The following is a 22,494-nucleotide window of genomic DNA, read 5'->3' on the forward strand; positions in this document are numbered from 1 at the left end:
CAGCTGAGCGGGACTGGCCTCAGAGGAAGCGCGCTCGGGATGGCGCTGGAGGGGGGTGGCTGCCCGGAGAGAAGCTTCATTCCTGGGCCCGGGATGTGGGTTTTAAAACAACACACCAGGGGGGACTGACAGAAACCGTCAGCATTTAGAGCTGGCAGGAGTGACAACTGCCGTTCCTGGGCGCCTGTGGGTGGGAGAGAGATCTGAGGGGCTGAGGCACTGATGGCACGCCACCATGGCTAGTACTTCGTCTAGCGTCTGTACAGGACGATGCTCGGTTTGTTTACTCAGATGTAAGCTCCACTAAGCTCAGTGGGTATCATAACGTCTTCGACGGCAGCCCTACACACCCTTACCTGTGAGTAAGTGCTTTTGAATGGAGGCGGGCAGGATTTAGATCTGAGTAAACATCCATAGGATAAGGTTGGTTTTGAGCAGGTGCTTTAGCATCCGTGGCAAGTCTGTGAGGCAGATCTCTATTACTCCCTTTTCTCAGCAACGGAGGAGACGGACTTCGGAAGGGCGCAACTCTGCTTAGCGTGGCGCTGAGGCTTTGGTCGCCCAAGGCCTCGCAGAAAGTTCCTGGCGGAACAGAGGGCAGAGTTCATCTCGGTGAAGAGAGCCAGATGCAGCCTCTGGCAAGTCTCGCCCGAGTTCCCTATTTGTCAGGGAAAGGGTCCCTAATCGTGGGAGGCTGGGCGTGCGGTAGAAAGAGGGGGGAGAACTTGTCCCACCAACGAGGCGCAGAAGAAAGAGGTGCAGCGCGTGAAACTTTTTAAAAAGTGTGTGTGTGTGTGTGTGTGTGTGTGTGTGTGTGTGTGTGTGTGTGTGTGTGTGTGTGTGTGAGAGAGAGAGAGAGAGAGAGAGAGAGAGAGAGAGAGAGAGAGTTTTGAACTGTAGAACTGCCCCGGCCATTCACAGCCACACGCCCAGCAGAGCAGCGGAAGAGCCCCTCAGCCTCCGCGCGTGGTTCTGCCTTCTGAACTCCGGGGAGCCCCAGCTTCGGGCTTGCGGCGAGAAGAGCCTCCATCTCTACAACCAGCGCCGTAGGAGAAAGACCTCGCCCGCCCCTCGGCCTCTGCTTGCGGCGGTGCTGGTGGCGGGGAAAGTTTTGCCATTGCTTCTTGCCGGGCCCGCAAGCAGCAGAGCTTTCAAGTCCTGTTAACCCCAGATTCTGGTGGCGACGGGAAAGAAGGGGCGTGGAGCCGAATGCTTGAACAGAAGGCCGAGCGACTGGCTTTTGAGTATCGGAGACCGCAATCCGCAGGGGCCGGACTCTTTTCCTATATCCATATGTAATTATATGGGCTTCTCTGCCGGTGCTGCCAAGTAGAAATTATATTAATGGGGATCACTGATACAGCACCCTTGATATTCAAAATCATTGTTTGCTGCCGCTATGGGACAGGCCGTCATTACTGCCGTTTGACAAACGGGGCTGAGCGAACATGACTTGCCCCCGCCACCCAGTAGACCCACTGCTCAGCTATAGGTTTGCACGCAGGTCCTCTAGATCCTGTTGGCAGCAGTCCCTGTCCCTGGACTAGACCTCTCTGTCCTTCAGCAAGAAAGGGGGAGGCCTCTGAATTCCTAATTCTGTTTCTGCGCAGAATGGGCAGAGTAGACCATAAGTTTCTCCGTTCAGACTTTAGCTTCCTGCAAGCATGCTCTTGATCTAAAACAGATCCGCCCCATGGAAATACAATAGGAATAACAGCAGCTTGAGAGGAGGCATCTGACCTCAAAGTGAACTGGCTGCATCGTCGAGTTTGCCCGAGGTGTATCCATTGATTGCTCCTGATTGTGTGCGCGGGGAAGGCGGTGTGTGTGTGTGTGTGTGTGTGGTGTGTGTTGAAGGGGTATTTCATGTTTGCTGAAAGGAGCGGCTCCTACTTCTCTCCCTTTCCGTCCACCAATAGGAGGAGAGAGGCGCCGGTGGCTCTTCGCTGTCCAGGGTCCTGACTTCTTTCAAAGTTCTTCATCACATCAAGCAAAGAATTCAGAGCATTACTTTGCTCATTTCACTCACCAGCTCCGAACTGTCACCACCTGGAAGCCACACCACGTAGCGTTTTTCCCAGTAGGGTTTTCAGTATTAGGCAAAGAAAGGGAGCGAATTATTTGAATAAATCATATCCGAGAGGGCTCTGTGACCGGGAACTGGGGAGGGGGAGAACGTGGGCCAACATTCCTACGCGCTAAAATAAAATGGAAGTACTAACCAATGAGAGCTCATTAATATAAAACAGGGAGGGCGTCGAAGAGCTGCATTTTTCGATAAATAACTGCCCTAGTCATAACTGAACTCGCCTCCTTGCTGAAAAACAAAGGCAAGGCTTCCTAAAAGTATAGCCTGCATCTTAATGGATTAAAATTTCATCCAGCGCATTAGGTTCAGTAAAATATGAATGCGTTGCTTTAAATTTTAATCATAAATCAGAGCAAGGATACATGAGAGGCGACAGTGATTTCTCCCCAGATGTCTCCATGGGTCAGGAAATGAAAGGGGGACTCTAATTTTATTTAGGCAAGTCCATTTGTGAGCCGAGCCTGCAGGAAGACTAATGGCTTCGGAAGGCTTGCAGAGGCGCTCCTGCGCCGGGACTGGAAGGCTGGCCGCTGCTTTGGGACAGCAACATTTCACGTCGGCCTAAGGTCAGTGGTACAGCTGTAAGCGGGCAAACAGGCCACCGGAAGACCTTTGGCAGGGTGGAGCCACCCTGTTTGCTAGATCTGATAACACCATCAATACATACAGAGATGCAGTATTAAAACCATGTAATTACCGCAGCAGCAATACAATCTCAGTCAGGGCCTGGGATCCTGCTTTCTCCCTCAAAATTCCACTCAACTTTGCAAGCCTTGGTATGGTCGATTTCCTTTTGACTTTGGTGAGGACAAGACTTCTATCTTTTAAAATAGATTGGTACAAATAAATACAAATTATAACATCGCTATTTCATAACATCTTCTCTTTTGGGGGGCGGGTGAGATACTACAACTTATGTCTCTGATTCGCCCTAAACGGCTAAGAGGCTTCAACACGATAGGAAGACTTTGTTTACTTGACCCCATTTTGTGTTTCGCTTTCCTCATGTGGGCATAACAGAGGAGGTGTGCACTGTAGCTTGTGTTTTTGTTGGTATATCTTTTTCTTCCAAAAAAAATAGGGGGGGCTTAGGTCCACACACCTAATGATCGTTTTTAAAAGACAATCTCCATTCAGTGGCAGAGGCTGCAAACTCTGGTCACTGTTAGGCTGCTTACATTCTTGACTAGATGGTTAGTATGGTTAGTAAACCGTTTTGGGGGAAAGAGTTTTGTCGAAAAGAAAATGGATTACTAATCTGTATTAATAACGTGAATATGGCAACCTCCCCCATGCCCAGAACTTTGGGGAAAGGCCTTGGAGAGAGCAATGTTTAAATAATCTTTGCTAAATGCAGCGCTAAACAAAGTTTGCCCACTTATTTCACTAGTGTTCTCTTTATTTCATGAATATATTAAAATCCTTATTTACCATAGGAAGTGGTGACAAGTGTTTAGCATTTTGGAGATCAGTTGTCAGTTGCTATTAAAATCAAGATTAATTCGTATTAACGATATGCATTCTCAGTTCTCCCATGTGACAGCATACATTAAAACAACCAGTGCAAGTAATTAAACCCAATACAGGGGGGTTAAATATTTTTAAAAGAGGGTTTTAGACTCAAACTTCACTTGAGAGCTAGGAATTGTTCAGATCGTCCTGTTCATTCCAAACATTAGGAGGTAATTTGATTTTAGATCTTTTGGGGGGAAGGCAATTTATCTCTGGCCCTTTGCTTTCAGTTCTCAATATTCTTTTGAAATAAAGTATACACGGGTATTGTTTGCTTGAGATTCCGAATCTGTAACACGGAAACGGGATGTTATAGCTTGGATGGCTGGAGTCTGCAGCCTGCCAGCTCTTTCCCGTACCTGGCCTTCAATTGTTTCTTGTAAACTTAATTCGATATAATACAATGAAAATACAAAAATATTATCTATGGATTTTTTATTAGGCATTTGAGATGCTCAATAGTTTAGACTAATTAGACAAGCCAAAAGCCTTTTGAAGATTAAGCAAATTGGACAACCCTTGTTAATTAGGACATAATTTAAAGTTTGAAATTATATCACTGATGAAGTAGCCTAATTAGTATGACGATATGTTAATGGCCTACCGAGACAGCCCCGCGTGGAGGGCTGGCACGAACTCCTTACAGGCTTGCAAGAATCTGCTCTTTCCCCCCTGTATTGTCATTAATAAAAGATTTCTATAGACTTCAGCCTTTCAACGGTTACATACAATTTATAGTACACACAATGCATTAGCCCATAGTGCCGCTCCATTTTTTTTACTATTATGAAAACTAATAAATTCGTCAAGCTGAATTAAGCATACAAATCAGATGAGGCATAGCAGATTACATATTGAAGCGCTGTGTCTCCCGAGCCTAAATGAAATTTCAATCTAATAATTCCTTCCTGGCCCGGCCATAATTTGTTTAGAGATGTTGTTCCACTCCTTTCCAAGCGCTGTTCGCACAATAATTAAATGATACTCAAGCTTTTAACTTTGATTTATTTCATTTCTTTGAGCTGGCGACAGTGAGAGCTGATACAATGGATTTTTTTTTTATTTCCCTGAAAATTACGGAGACTACTGTTTGAGGTGAGAAATTAGACACCCAAGCACTTATTGAAACACAAAAAAGGGGCTCGGTGGTACTGAAATGTCAGTCTAGAATCCTTACAGGCAGGCGGGCGCCGACGAGTAGTGTATGTTCATTATAAAGATGAAATACAACCGATTGACAGAACCGAAGAAACTGGGTAGCACTAAAACCCACAATCTGTAACCTGGGCTCTTCTTGCGGCTTTGGGTGGAATATGGAGAAGCCGATTTTGAGGAGTCCAGAGGACGGTCTGGACACTAGAAGCCCTGCTCTCCTCCCGGTCCCATATGAGGCTGGAGCACCCCATTGCACTCCTGGGAATCCCCTCTCTGCAGGAGGCTGAAGGGAAAGCCGGCTGGTGACTGGCAGAGAGCATCACCCGCGGCTGGTCCCAGCTCTGCTCTGCCTTCCCGGCTCTTCCCAGCCGTCAGCTCCCGCGGCGGCCGCCCCTCCAGGCATTCAGCTCCAGTGTGCAGAGCGCAGAAAGGAAGCCACGAACAAAGGTGGCGGAGGGAGGGAGGGAGGGAGGCGGCGGCACCCTCTGGCTCGCGCCCACTTCAGAGAGGAGCAGCGGCAGCAGCGGGGCTGGGCGCGGAGCTCCCAGGAGCCCGTGCGCGGCAGGATAAAACCAGGCGCCAGCGAGCAGCGAATGGGGCTCGTGCCAGGCAGCCTTGGAGATGGCGGGCGGGCGGGCATCCTCCTGCTGCACCTGCGCAATGAGGTCTCCCTGGGCGCCCCCTTCTCTTCACTCTGGTGGCTAATGAATGATAATAATTCGAAGCGAAAGGCTTTCACAGTTATCCACACTCTCCTCCTCCACTTCCCTCCCGCCGCCTCACAGAAGGCGTCTGCCCCGCTCCACCACTTCCCCCCGCCCAAGACTGGGCTGCCTCGACCTCGGCACAGAAGCCGCTCCACACAGAGGAGCAACCGGCCCTCAAGTAGTCCGGCAGCACCCCCCGCCCCCGCGCTGCGCCGCCGCCGCCGCCGCCCCCAGCGCAATTCAGGAACCTCCGGCGCACCATTAGGCGCGCGGGCAGTGCAGTTGCTGCTCGAGGCCGGCTGTCCACATCCAGTCCTGCATAAAGTACGGACAGGGCGCGGGCTCCCAGGCGGGCAGGCAGGCTCGCTCGCAAACGCACCCCCAGCCGGGCTTCCTTCCCCGCCGCCTCCTCCTCCCTTGCTCTGCTCACACACTTTCCCAGCGCAGCGTCTCCTTGCAGACCTCTTCACCCATCCCGCCAAAAACCTCCCCCTCCGACACACACATCTGCGCTCGCCGCCGCCGCCGCCGCCACAAGGGCCCCCCTTTGCCGCCCCCTCCTCACACTCGGTCCCTGGCGCTGCCACGCGCGCGCTCTGGCAGGACGCATGCGTCTCCCGGTGTCAGCCCCAGCCTCGCCTCCGTCCAATGGGCGCCGAGCAGCCAGCAACTGAGGCAGAGCGAGAGGGAGAGGGAGAGGCTCCCGCAGCCCAGTTAGTCGGCGGTCTCGCTCGCGTCAGGCACCTGTCGGGCCAAGGTGTGCGGCTGCCTGGCGCTGAGGCGGCGGCAGTAGCCGAAGGAAGAACAATAGGGCGCTCCTGGAAGGGGCGCGGAGCCGCTGCGGGCTGAGCGCCGGGGGCCGCGGGGAGGGGGCCGCGGAGGAGCGGGGCAGGCGGGCCGGGGCACCTGAGGAGCCGCAGGGGGAGGCGCCGGGCCGGGCCGGGGCAGCCGGCGCACGGGGAGGAGCGGCGGGGCCCGGAGGCAGCGGCAGGAAGGGCTCGGCGGGAGGCGAGGCGAGCTCTTTCCCCACAGAGTTGGGGCTCCGGCGGCGAGTCAAAAGCGAGCGGCGCGGCGGCGCGGGGCCAGTTCGACGGCGGAGAGTGGCGGAAGGCGGAGCAGGAGCGGGAGGCTGCCCGGAGGCGGGAGAGCGAGCCAGGCGGCCGGGCGCCCTCGGGCAGGCAGCGGCTGAGGCAACTTGGGCGTGCTGGTTCCCCGCCTCGGCGCCCCCTCCGCCGGCCAGGATGATGATGATGTCGCTCAACGGCAAGCAGCCCTTCGGCATGGCCCACGCCGGCGGCGGCGGCAGCCTGCACGAGCCCAAGTACTCGGCCCTGCACTCCGCCTCGCCCGGCACCTCCGCGGCCGCCGCGCCCCCGGCCAGCTCGCCCAGCAGCACCAGCGCCGGCAGCGGCGCCGGCGGCCGGAGCAGCGCCCCGAGCAGCAGCAGCAGCGCCAGCAGCAGCACCAGCACCTCCGAGGCCCTGCGCCGCGCCTGCCTGCCCGCCCCGCCGGTAGGTCGCTCCCCAGCGCGCGGGTCCCCGAGGCAGGGCAGGGCAGGGCAGGCGAGGCGAGGCGAGGCAGCCCCCGCATGTTTATTTGATGGGCAGGCAGCGAATCAGCCAGGCGGTCTCAGGCGCTCCGGGGCTCCCATGAATTTTGATGCCCTGGGACGCGGGTGCCGAGAGCCAGAGGCGGCCAGAGGAGAGCTGCCTGCCCGCCCGCCCGCCTCTCTCGCCTCGCCTCCCTACTTTCTCCCTTCCCCTCTCCCTTGCTTCCCCGGCGCATCTGCCCCTCTCTCCCCCTGCTTCCCCCTTCTCCTTCCCTCCCTCCTTCTCTCCTTCTGAACGGTACTGGGGCTGGCTCGGATGTCACCCCGAGGAGTCAGGAGGCAGCAGTAATGTGTGCCTTCTATTTGCAATTGCAGAGCAACATATTCGGCGGTCTGGACGAGAGCCTGCTGGCCCGCGCTGAAGCCCTGGCGGCAGTGGACATCGTCTCGCCTGGCAAGAGCCACCACCACCACCCGCCGCACCACAGCCCCTTCAAGCCGGACGCCACCTACCACACCATGAACACCATCCCTTGCACCTCGGCTGCCTCCTCGTCCTCGGTGCCCATCTCGCACCCTTCCGCCCTCTCCGGCACCCACCACCACCACCACCACCACCATCACCACCACCAGCCTCACCAGGCGCTGGAAGGGGAGCTCTTGGAACACATCACGCCCGGGCTGGCGCTGGGGGCCATGACGGGCCCGGACGGCTCAGTGGTCTCCACGCCGGGCCACGCTCCCCACATGGCCAGCATGAACCCTATGCACCAGGCGGCTCTCAGCATGGCCCACGCCCACGGGCTGCCTTCGCACATGGGCTGCATGAGCGATGTGGACGCGGACCCGCGGGACTTGGAAGCCTTCGCTGAGCGGTTCAAGCAGAGAAGGATCAAGCTAGGGGTGACCCAAGCGGACGTGGGATCCGCGCTGGCCAACCTCAAGATCCCCGGGGTGGGGTCCCTAAGCCAAAGCACGATCTGTAGATTTGAATCGCTCACTTTGTCCCACAACAATATGATCGCCCTCAAACCCATCTTGCAAGCATGGCTGGAAGAGGCAGAGAAATCACACCGGGAGAAGCTCACCAAACCAGAGCTCTTCAATGGGGCTGAGAAGAAAAGGAAACGCACCTCCATCGCAGCTCCCGAAAAGAGGTCCTTGGAAGCCTATTTCGCCATTCAGCCACGTCCTTCCTCTGAAAAAATAGCGGCTATCGCTGAGAAACTGGACCTCAAGAAGAATGTGGTCCGGGTCTGGTTCTGTAACCAGAGACAGAAACAGAAACGGATGAAATATTCCGCTGGGATTTAAAGCCTTTGGAGATCGTGTCTGCTTTAATGCAAACAAACACCTGAAACTAAAATAGTTACCAGACATTTCCCTTTCTGGGAGAGAAAAAGAACAACGTTCAAAACGAGAATCAGACTTGAGACATATTCACAGGCTGTGAATGAAGAAGTAAAGCACCAAGTTTAAGAAAGTTGGCTGCGGAGATAAGCCACCTTTAAGGCTGCAACTTGAGCTGGCATCAAAGACAGAGACTGGTTTTGTGAAGGCAGATAAGAAATCTTTATAAAGGACGGACGACGTATCAAGTAAGAGTCGTTTTTATTCTTAAAGACATCACCTTTGTTCAGATGTAAGAGTACACTTTGCAACTATTTTTCAGAAAAGGAACATAAACTGACTAGTGACTGAAACTTTAACCTATAGTTGAAGCTTATACCATAAGAGAGGCATCTCAAAAGTATTTTGGTTTTTTAAAAAAATAAAATGGCAGGTTTTCTGCGATTACACTGCATATTATAAATCTATATATATAGCTATATTTTTACTGTGGTTATTATCCATTTCCTTCTCTGAAGTGATAATGCTGAGGGAAAGAGCTGATCCTGCTGTGTTCACAGATCTTTTAAGAGCTATTATTAGATTACTGCCAAACAAACCCCTGTAAATTATTAATTTATCTCTCTAGTAACTTCATTTTGTGCTTATCCTAATTAATTGCACCTCTTTCATCAAAGTCTTGAAAAAGTAAAAGAAAAGTATGGTTTCTGTAAATTAATTATTTTGTGTGGGTTGGTACAGTTTATGAACTTAAGCTTTCCCCCTTCTTCCAAAATAGAAACTCTTCCGTTTGGCCATCTGTATATTGTCACCTGAAATTAAACTATTTCTCTATTCTCTATTCTTATTTGTAAGGAGTTCTCGCTCTATAGTGGCCGTCCTGCGTTGTTTGTGTAGACTGACTCACTTGTCCAAGGAGGTATTTGTTGACTGAGTTACATATTTAATGGGGATTCCCAGATTGTCCCCACCATACCTACTTTAAGAAGATGCACTTGAATAGGTGACAGTGTGGTGGGTTTGTTGCTTTAGAATTCTTTTCATCAAAGTATTGTCTTTTCTAGATTTCAACAGTATTTCTCATCAGTGTTCAGATCTGCTATTTAGTCTTCATTTCCTTTGATTGCTATAGGTTTGCATTCTTTTTGGAGGTTTACAAAAGCCAAAAGTATGTATTAGAGGGAAAGAGGAGGAGGAGAGAGAGACTTGTGCAAGGGAGATAGTGCACTTTTTTGTAAATCCACATTGTTCGGTACAATTCTTTTGGAAGAACCCCCCTCCCCCCCAAAGGTACTTAGATTGTGGTACCGCTGTGTATTGTAAATAATTCATTCAAAATTGACGCACAGTTATATTCTTACAGATTTCGCTGTATTGCCGTTCTGTTCCAAGGCTATTTGAAGCCTTCTTCTGTACATTACAACGATTTCTTTGTTTTTGTTAATAGAAGGTTTATTTATTATGGTAATGTATTAAGTTATTTAAAATGTGGTTTGATTGTCTTTCATTAAAAAAGATTTTAACGTTTTATTGACAAAAATGTTTTCTGAGTTCTTTTATTTCTTCATTGAAAAAACCGGTTGCTGAATTAGAACCATATTGGAGACGCTACATAGATTGTTGTCCTTAAAACACTTATTTGGAAATAGTTTTCATAGAAGCCAGCATTATTTCTTTCCAATTCAATAAGTTAAGACTATTCGCTGTATTAACTGTTCAGTGACTTTCCTTTGAACAAAGTATTTCAAATGCAAACTGGATTATCCAAACTGTTATTTACTGGGGCTTGAGTTCCTAGCAGGATTGTTTCCGTCCAACGGGTTGAATCTAGACAAAGTTCTCTATCAGCAGGACTTTCCTGCCCTTCCCCCTACTGCAGCCCATCAGACACCACAAAATGGTTTAGGGGAGCCGTAGGGAGCCAGCAGCAGGAAAGAGGAATCAGTAGAAATTGCCCTTCCATTCCGCTGGCAGAAAATTTAGTCTGGATATGACCCTGTGTTTCATACCTGAACCTATGGCTCAGGCAGATGGGGAATGACATCTCTGAACCAAGTATCAGTTCGGAGAGCCAGACTGCACATCCAGGGCATGGAGACCGGTGAAGGAGCTCAGGAAGCCTGGCAGAGAGCTATTCAATTAGCCCGTCTTCCTAGCTGGGCTCTGGGAATGATGACGAGGATAGGTTGAGTCCCAGGAGCTCAGTCGCGGTGCCAAGCGCAAAAGCAGTGAGATCAAGAGACAGAATCGGGGAGGCGGGGAGAGAAAAGAAAAACTTGTCCTTGTAACTGTCCACATTGTTTTGCTATGGTGTTTCCAGAACACGAGTAATTAGAAACTGAATTCGGCTGACGCATCTTTATGGCCAAACAACCCTAAGTAACCAGAGTTTTAGGGCTGAAAGGTTTCTAGATTTAGTTGTGAAAAAATGTGTAGACGGAAAACCTTACTTGGACGCACAACTTTGGCAAGACTAGCTTCCATATTAAAAAGAGCAAAGGTGCCTAAGGGGAAGATCAGAGAAAAAATACAGGCTTTCCCCTCCCCAATCCGCTAGAGTCACTCCTGTTGTGTTTGATAAGAGGCTCCGGATCGCCCCGGATCAAGAGCTAAATTAAAATGATGCCGCGCGATCAAAAGATAGGCCTGAAGGAACTATATAAACACCCTGCAGAATTGTGCTGTTTCTCGTACTGTAAAGAACTAGCAGCTCATAGGTTTGTGTTCGGTTCATAATTTCTCCTTCAGGATCAAACCGGCTGTGTATAAATAGGTAACCCTATTGCCCAAGGAGATGAGGCCTTTGATGTAGTGAGATTGAACAGAGGGGGCTGTTTCTTCTGCTAGAAAGTGGCTCACAGTTCCCTTAAAACAATTTTAGGGAAAAAAGACAAAACCTGCTTATAAAATGCAATTTTAGGAGATAGGGTGCAGTGATAGATGAGATAGGAGCAGTGAACAGTGTAAGAAAAGCGTGCAAGTAACAGGGTTAGACGATGCTTTTACAATGGAAAGTGAGAAGGTTGAAATACCCTCAGGCCCCTCCCTTTCCACTTTATTCCCTTTGATTTTCTGCGACAATGGTGATATTGCTGCAGCAGCCTATATGATCCCTGCCGCCAGTGCTTTTCAGCACCAAGGACAGCTCCTCGGCGCTCTGATGCTCTCAGTTCAATCTTGCCACTTTGCCAGAGGCTGTCTCTTCCCCTCACTCAGAGGGGGAGAGAGAAGGGGAGAGAGAGAGAGAGAGAGAGAGAGAGAGAGAGAGAGAGAGAGAGAGAGAGAGAGAGAGAGAGAGAGGCGGAGTGAACTGAGAGGGGGGGGAGTTGAGACAGAGGGAGATGAATGTGGCAGGTTTTTTCTATAGGGACTCAGCAATCTAAACGAAATATCATTTGATCTTAGAAAATATGCTCACATGTGAACTTACTACAAATGCGTTTAGCAAAACAAAATAGGAAGACAGAAAGGAGGAAAGAATTCAGACAGAGCAAAGAACTATGACAAGGAAATCGCTGGATTTATTTTTTAGCTGACAGATTTTTAGGCTTTTACATATGACAAAGATTAGAACAGAAGGGGGGCCAAGCAGAAGGGTTAATGTCGCCACTTGCTAAAATAGTGCCGCAGATCACAGGCTTGTCATTTCCCCACCAATCGGCCAATAAATCTTACTTCGTTCCATGTTAATTCCAGATCCTGTGTTCAAAGCATGATATAGTTCTCTTTACAGTTGCTTTATAGGTAGAAAACCCATTTTTAACGACAGACGATCACAAATGCACTCGATGGGATTACTTGTCCCTTATTGGCTATCCCATTTTCTCCATTGCAAGCTTGGATAAAGCTGAAAGGAATATGAACCGAAAAGGTGAATTTCTCAGATGATTTCTTAAAAGACAGGGGCAAATGCAGCTAAAAAGACATAAATTTTCACCGCCACCTCTGTATAGTTATGTGCCTCTACCAGTTCCGATTATGAAGTCTTGGAGCGACTGAAAAAACAAAAACCTACTCGGGAGTCTGACATTAACTGGATGCCGCTAGTCCATCAATCAAACCAGACAAAATCGCTGTGTCTCATTTGTTGAGACATATTTGCCAGCTCTTGGGACCGTGCAGCAGTCCTGGATCAGCATGGCTGTTAAAAGCTGGAGGAATGATCGAAGGAAGAGGCTCAGAATCTACAGGCTGGCGCTCCCCCTCCCCCTCTTCACGTGTTTTGGATTAAGTGTTCTGAAGCTTCGGTTCTATTGGTGGATTGCTTCTGTAAATGAGTTTTCATTTTTCCTCCATTTTCACATCACGCACATCAGACAGAGGGAGGGAGGGAGACTGGGTCGTGGAACGGTTACTAAGGCAAGCAAAACTTCAGTGCGGATTCCCTCTACCTACACAGAGTCAGAACCTTAAATCCAAATATTTACGCTACTTTTAACCACTTAAACAGGGCTTAGACTGGAAGTAACTGGGCTCAGAATTTCACTGTAAATCTGTGAAATATGAGATTCCTATGATGATTTCATGGAGAGGTGAAGTTGGCAAATGAAGAGGATTCTAAAAAAATAGTATGAATTAAAGTACAGAAAGAACTTCTTCAGAGACTAATTATGATTGTAGATTTAAAGGAATTGTCAAGGAACAACACGTGTTTATTCAGAGGGTTCAGCAGAAAGGGCTGCTCAACAACTTTCATTCTCAGTTCAAAGCAAGCCCTTTTAATCCTTTCGCTTATTGACAAAGGGGGCCTCCTCCGTCCCCTGCTGATGCGGATTCTCATGGTGTCTATGGAAATCTTGCAACTAGGGTGAGTTTGGAAGTTGTTAATGTAGCCCATAGTGAGGGAAGAGAAAGCATGTGAGTAAGGAAGGGGAATGCCAGCAGCTACGCGCTTATGCAGAGGTAAAAAGGACCCTGCCAAGCATTGCCGGGACCCCGAAAAAGCACGCACTGAAACCCCTTTAGGAACGACAGAAGAGAAATCTTGTAGGCTGCGGCACTTCCTCTTGCCCCTCTTAAATGAGCCATTCACTTAAAGGCTATTATGGGCGAATTAATAAATTACACAGCGAATGATTAAATCCAGATAATTACAAGGAATAAGTAAGTAATCATTCGTTATCTCAGCTAATTACTGCGGGTCATAGTGAGCTGGAATGTGAAACCCTCCTCGGGAATTGAAATTAACTTTGCCACAGCGAGGCTGCTCTTGACATCCTTAGTCTGTAGGCGCATGGCAGCTCCCCTGTGGGCCAGGCTTTCTATTTAACTTGGAGAGAATGGAAATAAAATTAAGTGGCGAGGAGATAATAGGACGCTGCTTAGAAAGTCAAAACTGTGAGACTGTAGGAAGGAAGAAAGGAAGAAAGAAAGAAATTTGTCCTTTAAACGACTCCCTGAAGACAGAAAGCTTTCCATGCATATCCACATACTATAGTGCCGGCAATAAAGTTCTTTGAATCAGTTCGTTTCCTACAGATCTTTAATCCCATATAAACAGGCGCCAGGACCCGGGCCCAAGGAAAGGCGCTCTCCTTTCATAATAACTGCAAAAGGGAAGAGCTCCAGGAACTGGGAGGGTTCAGGGAACCAGCGTGTGCTTTGTTTTGGAGACAATAAAAGCATTCAGCTCCTAACTGCAGGAACCTAATTAGGAAGCGGAGTCGCCTCTTCTGTTGATCTTTCGCCAAATCTCGCCCAGAGCTAATGTCAGGCCGGGGTTTCCCCCACCGCCACCTTATTCGACCCAACTTCTCATTTTTTAAATTGTATTTACTTGGATCTTCGTAGAGGGCAAATCTATAGCGTAAACTAGGTGACATTCTCTACAGATTTAAGCACACAGGGGAGACGGGCCTGCTAATCATATATTGGAAAAGAAAAAGACAAATCTAAAGGGTTCTTTTTTATCTGTTGTAATTAGGTGGCCAGTCTTTCTCCCCTTTCCTTGCTGGAGCCCGGGATGATAATTAAAATTTAATGAAGCCTGGGACGAGAGGGAGCCCCTGTCTGGGGACGCTGGAGGAGAATATTTTAACTGTACATTTAGGCCAAGTGTCTGGCTTCAAAGACGTGACTGCTTTTAATCTGGAATTAGAAAAACCACAGACCTGAAATGAAATATCTCGGTTCCTTTTCCTTCCTATAGTACTGTCACCAACGCGTTTCCTTTTTGTTGCCCAGTGAAAAACAACACACACACACCCTTCAAATCTCCAATTACATTTGCGTAAATAATACATGGCTTTGATAGGGTACAGGATTCTGGTGCGTTTGGCTTTTTTTTTTTAAAAAAAATGGGTTAATGCAATATTAATCGCTTGTGGCTGTTATAAGAATGCGCACGGTTTTTCAGGAACAAATCGATGGATGCTGGGGATGGGAAGAGCAAAGACTACCTCTCTCCTTGCGGTGTAATCTTGCTCTCAAAGGCTCCTCCAGCTTTGGGTGAGTAAGAGTGTCAGTTGTGCCTATGCGTGGGTTTCTGCTTTGTATTGTTTTCTTTGTGTGTGTTTTTACTAGACGCCTCTTCGCGCAGGTAGCAAGAGAGAAGTCGCCGTCTTGGCCTGTAGCGGGTGTGCTAATAATGCACTCGAGGGGGGCGGGAGGAGGGGAGGAACGCCTCGCCAGGCTCCGCTCGGCTCCTAAACATTAATCACAGCAAAACGTCCCCGACTCCTGCCGCAGCAAACAGCGAAGTGCCCACCGCGGGGACAAGCGCAGCCCCAGAGCTGGGGCAGAAGGAACAGCAACAGCCCTCCCGACCAGGACTGCGCCGCTTCACTAACTGCGCCACCGCCCGCTCCGTGTTCTCGCAAACAAATGCCTCTCGTCGCCAGAGACTCTGGACTGTAAGTTTCCAAATCAGTCATCCAGAATTAAGGGCTATTTTATGCCCGTTGTGTTTTAATAATCGTGGCTATTTAAATTCTAACAAGGCTCCACCATTTCCCAAGGAAATGCTCCGGATAAGCGAGTACATAAATTATTCTTTTCTCTTTCCCTAAACCAAGCTAGCTACACGCGGTTTCTGTAGTCTCTGACTTAATTTGCTCTCTGCTCCCTTCAGTGGTTGGGGTCAAATGCTAATCAGGGCCGCTTTCTTTGTCCGGCAAGATTTAGGGAATTCTGCTGCATGCGCGTGTTTTGGCCAGGTGTACTCAAGTTTGTGTTTGGGGCGCAAATTAAGACGAGTGATCATCCTCTTGCCTTTTGGTTAACAGATTCCTGTCCCCTGGGAGGACTCATGTAAACCGTTCCAGCTTTTTGATTGCTGCCGGTGTGTGCTGGTCTACAACAAACCCTGAACAGAGAGAAGGCACTACAGAAAGACTTCAAAAAGATGACCCTCCGATCGGTGCAGCTACAGCTCCGCGTTTAAAGAGAAGGTAAACATTTTTATTTTTCCCCAAATAACCTACCCTGCAGTAGAGCCTTCCTATAGTTCTGGTTCTCTTAGCTTCCTTCATATTTTAAATTCTCTACTATTATTTCTGGAAGTCAACAGTTAACCCTCCGCCCTCCAATATGTTCCTGCCCCATTGAGTCTGACTTTACGCCAAACCGCTGAGCCCCTGACATTTGCAAACTAAGGAAAAGTCGTTGAAAGCCAGTTCTGATTTACCCCTTTTATAAGTGTACAGCAAACAGCTAAGGCGATGCTCCCATCTTTTAGAAGCCCCTAGCGTCTTCGGGGCAGGGACTCTTTTTTGTTTTTCTGTTTCTGCGGAGCTGTAGTCTCATGGCTGGAGCCTTAGGTGTAAGTATAATTAATTACTGTTACTGTCAAGAGGAGGTTTGTCTGAGTTTATCCCCATTCGACTCCCAAGTATGAACAGAATAGGATCGCTGCAGTCCAAGCAACACTGGATTGGCCCACTGTGACATGCAATGGGGTAGAGGACCCCTGGGAGAATTCATTCCCCCCCCCCTCCATTTATGCCCTGACTTGGATGGTCCAGTCTCGCTGTTAGCTAAGCAGAGTCAGCCCTGATCAGAACTTGGAGAGAGACCACCGAGGAAGACCAGGGCCTTTAGGCAGAGGTAGGCTATGGTAAACTGTGGTCGCCATAATTCAGCTGCAGATTGTGGGCCAATTTACACACACACACACACACACACACAACACTTTTCTCCCCCATGGGGACCCCAAGCAGTTTACATCCTTTTCCTCTCCCCCCTTTTATCCTCATAACAAGCCTGTGAGAGGGGTTAGGCTGAGATCATGTGAATGGCCCAAAGCCACCCTTCCACAGCAGAGCGGGGATTCCCACCGGGTCTCCCTGGAAGTTTGAAAGACTAATCAGTACATTACACCGGCTGTATCTTGCAAGCCTGTTCTTTTGGACTGACTTCCAAACAAAGTCAAACCATTCCCTTCAAACTACTTACACCAGGAGTGGCTCTACTGAAGTCACTTGCTCTACTCCAAAAGTAGAGCAGTCCGAGGATCCCATTTGGCCTCTCAAGATAGTCCATACAAATATCACTGGCTCTGTTCGGCTACCGAAATTCCTCGAGACTGGACACAGTCAGGTTCAGCACGGCGGATTTAGGGGTGAAGACGCTGCCCTCCTATGGGTTGCAGTCAAAACTACATGATATGACTATCGTATCCCCTTTGGAATACAATTGCTTAGTTGGTAGGTCTTAGGTCCATCCTATTCACATATTACTGGGGAGATCATAGAGATTTTAAAACAGTAGCTAACAGAAAACCCCAAGGGGAGAGAACCCATGACTTGGAGCCCCACCTCTGCTTTAAAAGGGGGTGGTCTGCAATCCGCGGGGGAGATGCTGTCTCCTTTGTAATCGCCGCCGAAACCAAAGGGCGCCATTCTGTTCCTAACTGAAACAGCAACCGGTGAGACCAGGCGATGCTGGCGACTCTGTTATAGGAGAAAAAGGAATGGCTTTAGATAAGCTCACATTCCCACGTACACTCTCCTGGGAGTAAATCCAGTGGATGTCTGCGAACTTACTTCAGAGTAGACCTGCATTCCAAGTAAAGGAGTATCTAGTGCCTCCTTTTTGAGTCTGGGAACCAGACAGAGAAGAAGAACTTGGCCCCTCCAATAGCTCCAGGTCAGCTGCTGCGGCTGCTTCCCTCTCCAGCACTCACCAGCCCCTCCTTTCTCCCCAGGGACACCCATCATTGCCTGACAGTTATAGACCAGGGGTAGGGCTTTGGAGTCCTGCCCTATTTAAACTCCCTGCAAGTGGACCACTAGCAAGCCAAGGCCTAGCCGAGTCCTCTTTCTGTTTGCAGGGTGCCTTTGACACAGTGCTGCCCCTTTCTCACATGTGTTGTGGAGAGACGCAGCCCCATCGCCCACATCATTTTGTTGGGGGTGCAACCCTGGTGCTTGAGGGCTCACCATTAAGGCCTTCTTGCTCCCTAAGAAAGATGGAAGGCAACAGGAAGAGCCGGCCCGAGGACCCCAAGGGAAGAGAGTGGGGGGGGCGCTCTGATTTTGGAGTTTGTCTCACCCTTACTCCTCCCCTCCGCGCTCTCTGTCTGGACTAGCGTGAAGCACCTTCTAAGCACATTATCTAGATCAGGTCTTGGATAAGATATTCCACTCAGTAAAAAAAATTATCTGTAAAACTCTGACCATACAGAAATGAAGAAGTCCTCACTGAAAGTACTGCATACCTGGGACTACAAGCCGTCTGAGACCAGACCAAAATAAAACCAACTCTTGTTCAAGCTGTTGTCTGGGTCTGTTGCTCTTTAGGCCGAAGGATGGAGACTGGCTTGGGTTAATGACCTCGCCAATAGGATTGCTCAGGAAGATGCGCAAAGGTGAAGCCCTATCTTGGCAATGCGGTAAGTTTCCGTCTCTAGTTCCATCTCTTAAGGAGCAAAACAGAACGATAAAATGAAATAGGCCTCATATAAGACAAGCAGCATTTGAATGCCCGCATCGGACACCCCCATCCCAAATGCTGTCATAGGAACTGATTCTCTGGAAAAGCACCGTCTGATCGGAGGGCTCGCTGCTGTCTTTCAGAAACTGCTGACGGGAAAAGCCAGAGAAGCCTTCTTTGCACCCCCCCCCCCAATAGCTTAGTGGACTCCAAGCCAGTTATCCTGTGTGACCAAGCAAGCATATTCACCTCCCCTGCATCTCCAGTTAAGCCTACGCGTTCTTATCCTGGGGCTTAAATGTGCCTACTTTTGCTAGGGCTGAGCCCGCTTCTGGCTTGTGGGGGGAAAGTGAACAGAAATCCTTCCCCTGAGTTGCTTAAGTCAGTGGAGGATTCGCCACCAATAGGAGGGAACAGAAGACCAGGTTGCGGCTGCCCTGTGATTGGCCTAAACACCCCTCTCCCTCTAAGCCTTATTTCCAGCCCTGCTTCAGCCCACCCGCTTCATGTCTGCACCCTGCAGTACTGAAAGCTACTTAGCCCTCTTTAAAGAGAAGACGCGATTTCAGCCGTACGCAATGCAAAAAGGGAGCCCAGCAAACACACCTGCAATTAGTACAGCGTTGAAGATTTCCCTCTCATAAGACTTTTCAGGCTAACAGTGCAATTCTAAACAGAGTTACTCCAGTATAAGCCCATTGATTTCAATGGGCGTAGACTGGAGTAACTCTGCTTAGGATCTCATTGTTCATCTGAAATTGTGCCCAGATAGAGGAGCTCAGTGGGACAACACCTGCTTTGCATCCGGAACGTCCCAGGCTCAATCCCTGGGAGCAAGCGAAAGCCCCCAAAGTCACTGCCAGTCCGAGTAGGCAACATCGATCTCCCCAAACCGACGGTTAACTGGGCACTTTCAAGTCTCTTGTATTTTATTTTCAGGAGGAGCCTGGCTGCGCAGGATCACAGCCTTGGAGGTTCTTAACTGACTGCCTTGAGGGTTCTGGCTTCCTCCAACGATTCAACTACTTAGAATAGTAAGGAGTGGGATAACAAACCGCTATACACACACCCTCCACGCACAACTGTCTTTCAAGCGTTTGCTCTGTGCTGGACCTTCCCCGTCTTATATAACTGCAAGAGCGCTTTTCTCCAGCCACGTGAAGCTGCTGCTACTGAAAGCCTTCCTTCGACCTCGCCAGAGAGGCTCCGCCGCGGGGTGCAGGCCTCTTGTACAACTGCTACTGACTCCCCTGTCCTGCTTGTTCCTGCAGGCGCTGCATCTTTCTCGTTGGAAAGCAACGCCTCATGAAGGAGAATGGCCAAGCAACGGAGCTCGGATACCCCCGGGGCAGGGTAAATTGGCGACAGTCTCGAGACTCGTTCCAGGACCGGAGCTCACTTTAAAAAAAAAACCCTTTCGTCTAATGCAGAGAGCTGCGTTGTGTCGCTGTTATGAATCAGAGATTTCATGAAGACTGATCTTAGTTCATCTCATAACTGTCGTCGACGGTGGGTGGCGCGGATTATGAATCAGAGTAAATCTCAAAGATCGTCTGTGAAGATCAGTGCGTGCTTCTGAGTAGCTGGGCTCCCAAGATCGTGGAGCTCAGGAAACCGGAGCCTCCGGGCCAAATTCGGAGAGAACGGTGACACTCCACTCAGTCTTCAATTTGATAGTCAGTCTAGCTATGCTAGTCCGGCCTCCTCAGATATGGGAAGCTAAGCAGGGCCGGCGCGGTTTGTACTGGGATGGGAGACCATCAAGGAAGTCCAGGGTCGCTGCGCAGAAGCAGGCAATGGCAAAGCACCTCTGTTTGCCTCTTGCCTCGGAATCCTTAAGGGGTAGCGGGCGGCTGCGAGTTGACCGCGCTTTCTAGCATCAGCGAGAACTTCTCCTTAAGCAGGGGAGCTTTATTTGCCTCAACGATCTTCAGGACTCAGGGCCAGAATCCACCTGACTCTCCCAGAAATGTACGAAAAAGTAGTAACGAGGAATTCCTCTAAGCAGAGGAATTCATTTCTCACCACAACTAACCCCTAAATATCTCGAATGTGGGAACTGGTCCAAGGCACTGGGTTCCAGATACGTCTCAGCTAGCTATCCCCTATTTCCCAAACGCATGGGACACATTGCAGTTACTGAAAACCCTTTCGCGCCATAAACTTTTCCTTACATGCACACACAGCGATAGATTTGTACATTTTATTGATTTATTTTACTTCATTTGTATTCCACCTTTCTCACAATGGGGACCCAAAGTGGCTTACATAATTCTTCTCTTTTCTATTTTATCCTCACAACAACCCTGTGAGGTAGGTTAGGCTGAGTGTGTGTGACTGGCCCAAGTTCACCCAGCAAGTTTACATGGCAGAGCGGGGATTTGAACTTGGTTCTCCCAGACTCTAGTCCTTCACTGTAGCCACTACACCCACACTGCTTGACAAGTAAGTTCTGCAGGGTCAATTCCCATGGAGAGTTGGGGGCGTGGCTTTTAGAGTCTCAAGATTCCAAAAGAATTGCTAGACCCATTGTGGTCAATTTTAGGAAAACTGTCTCTCCTAACTTCCGATTGCTACACACTTCTTCCAGCATTCCCTTTGGGTACAGGCATCACATAGGAAGGAGCTAGAGAGTGATTGTGGATGGGGAGATTAAGCGGTCGCGCCTCCTCCCCTTAAACGATCCTTGGGCATTTAGTTCGGCTTTCAATGACAGCCGGAAAGAAGGCTGGGAATTTGGGTTAGGTGTAGCCACGCCCACAGAACGCCGAGAAAGTGACGTGATCCCAGGGAGGTCTGACCAGCAGAGGGAGCAAAGATACTCCCTGCGGGATTTGTACAAAGTAGTTGAAAGGGACGGGCTGCGTGGATGTTTCCTGGGAGAATGCGTGCACGTGTGAGGGGAGGAGAGCATTCCCAGTGACCTCCGTTTGGGACATGATCGGTTTATTCAATCTTGTGACTGGATGAAGGCCAAGAAGTTGCACACTTACGAATTTCCTAGTGTTTTCTGTTTGTGGCTTTGTAGTGACCTCCTGACGCATTGTCCAATCCTGTTGTCAGCAGCATGACTTGAGGACTTCGCGTACATTGTTACCAGTAAAAGAGCCACTTCACAGGCGTCCCTTTCCCCGCCTGGTGGCGAATTTAATGCGCCCCTTTCCCGCTACTCCGGATGGCTCTTGCTGCTCACGTGCCTGTGCTGCTCGGGCGCCTGCCGCGGCAGCCTGACCTATAGGGGGGCTCCGACCTCAGGAGCAGACGGGGCGGCCGGGGATGCTGCGCCTCCGCTGGTCCGGCAGCCTGCCAGCCATTCATCCCTTAGTATTACAAACACAGGAGAAGAGTCCTCGGCACTGTTACTGCGGTCTAAGGGCATTGAGATCAGCGTGTTTACGCGGGAATAGCCCGGTGCTGTGTTAGTCCACAGACTAGCAAATGTTCCGTCTAGTCACTAGGCATTCGTGAGTGAGTTGGAAACTTTAAACAATGTGGACTCATAAATTGACAGCAAAGTCTCGCCTTTAACTACATGCAAGCCTCGCATAAGTGGACCGTCTTTTGGTTTTGGAGGACAGGAATGAGCAGGAAATCTGGAGGGAAAAGTCAGCCTGTAGGATGTCCCAGACGTTTGTGTTCTGAACTCCTGGACCTTCGACAGCGTCTTTTAAAATACTTGCTTTTATTTTAAATCACACATGCCTATTGCTAAAAATAATCCACTTTCCTCGAAAAAAATTGTACATTTTCAGATATAATTTTAATTCACCCAAAGAAAAGCTTAGCTTAGACAACTGCGGGCAAATATCTATCGTATCTTTCATTCTAATAGGAGCAAAGACATTTGCCAAGGATGTGTAGATTTCATATTCCCCACCCTTTCGCAGGCAGGCACGCCCACACACATACCGTTCTCCTTTGGGAACCGGTGAAGCAGAGGGGGCTGCCTCCTGTCCCAAGCAAAAGTCACTTCGAAATGGGCCTTCTTCACCCTTTCATGACCAGGGACAAGGCCAAGGTTTTCCCAAGGTGCCGAATTTAGACAGAAGGCCTTTGACCTTCCAGAATATCTGCCAAAGACTTGATTGAATCAGAACACAAGGTAGCAGGTAGGTGCCTAGACAGGTAGGAACCTCGCAGAAGGGCGATCAGAACTTTGCTCCAGAGGAAGAGAACCGGTGCTCGCCTTTCTGCATCTGTCCTCTTGACTAAGGCTCTGTCAATTTCAGCTCCCCTTCGGGGAGGCAAAAATGAAATTAACA

The 22,494-nt window shown here is 49.5% G+C and overlaps 2 protein-coding genes across 2 annotated transcripts in view; one reads left to right on the plus strand and one right to left on the minus strand.

Annotated features, from left to right (window-relative positions):
* The first annotated feature begins 6,704 nt into the window (after positions 1 to 6,704).
* On the plus strand, positions 6,705 to 8,326 carry POU4F2 (POU class 4 homeobox 2). The gene is made up of 2 exons (XM_054990428.1): positions 6,705 to 6,974; positions 7,388 to 8,326. The coding sequence occupies exons 1-2, from the start codon at positions 6,705 to 6,707 to the stop codon at positions 8,324 to 8,326; spliced, it is 1,209 nt and encodes a 402-aa protein (XP_054846403.1).
* Positions 8,327 to 12,146: 3,820 nt separating this feature from the next.
* Positions 12,147 to 22,494, minus strand: part of TTC29 (tetratricopeptide repeat domain 29) — a 267,221-nt gene continuing 256,873 nt past the window's right edge. Inside the window, exon 14 of the mRNA XM_054990580.1 lies at positions 12,147 to 12,209. The gene's annotated coding sequence lies outside the window, so the exon portion shown is untranslated. The remainder of the gene's footprint in view (positions 12,210 to 22,494) is intronic.

Source organism: Eublepharis macularius, chromosome 10 (genome assembly GCF_028583425.1).
Source record: "Eublepharis macularius isolate TG4126 chromosome 10, MPM_Emac_v1.0, whole genome shotgun sequence".
Lineage (NCBI taxonomy): Eukaryota > Metazoa > Chordata > Lepidosauria > Squamata > Eublepharidae > Eublepharis > Eublepharis macularius.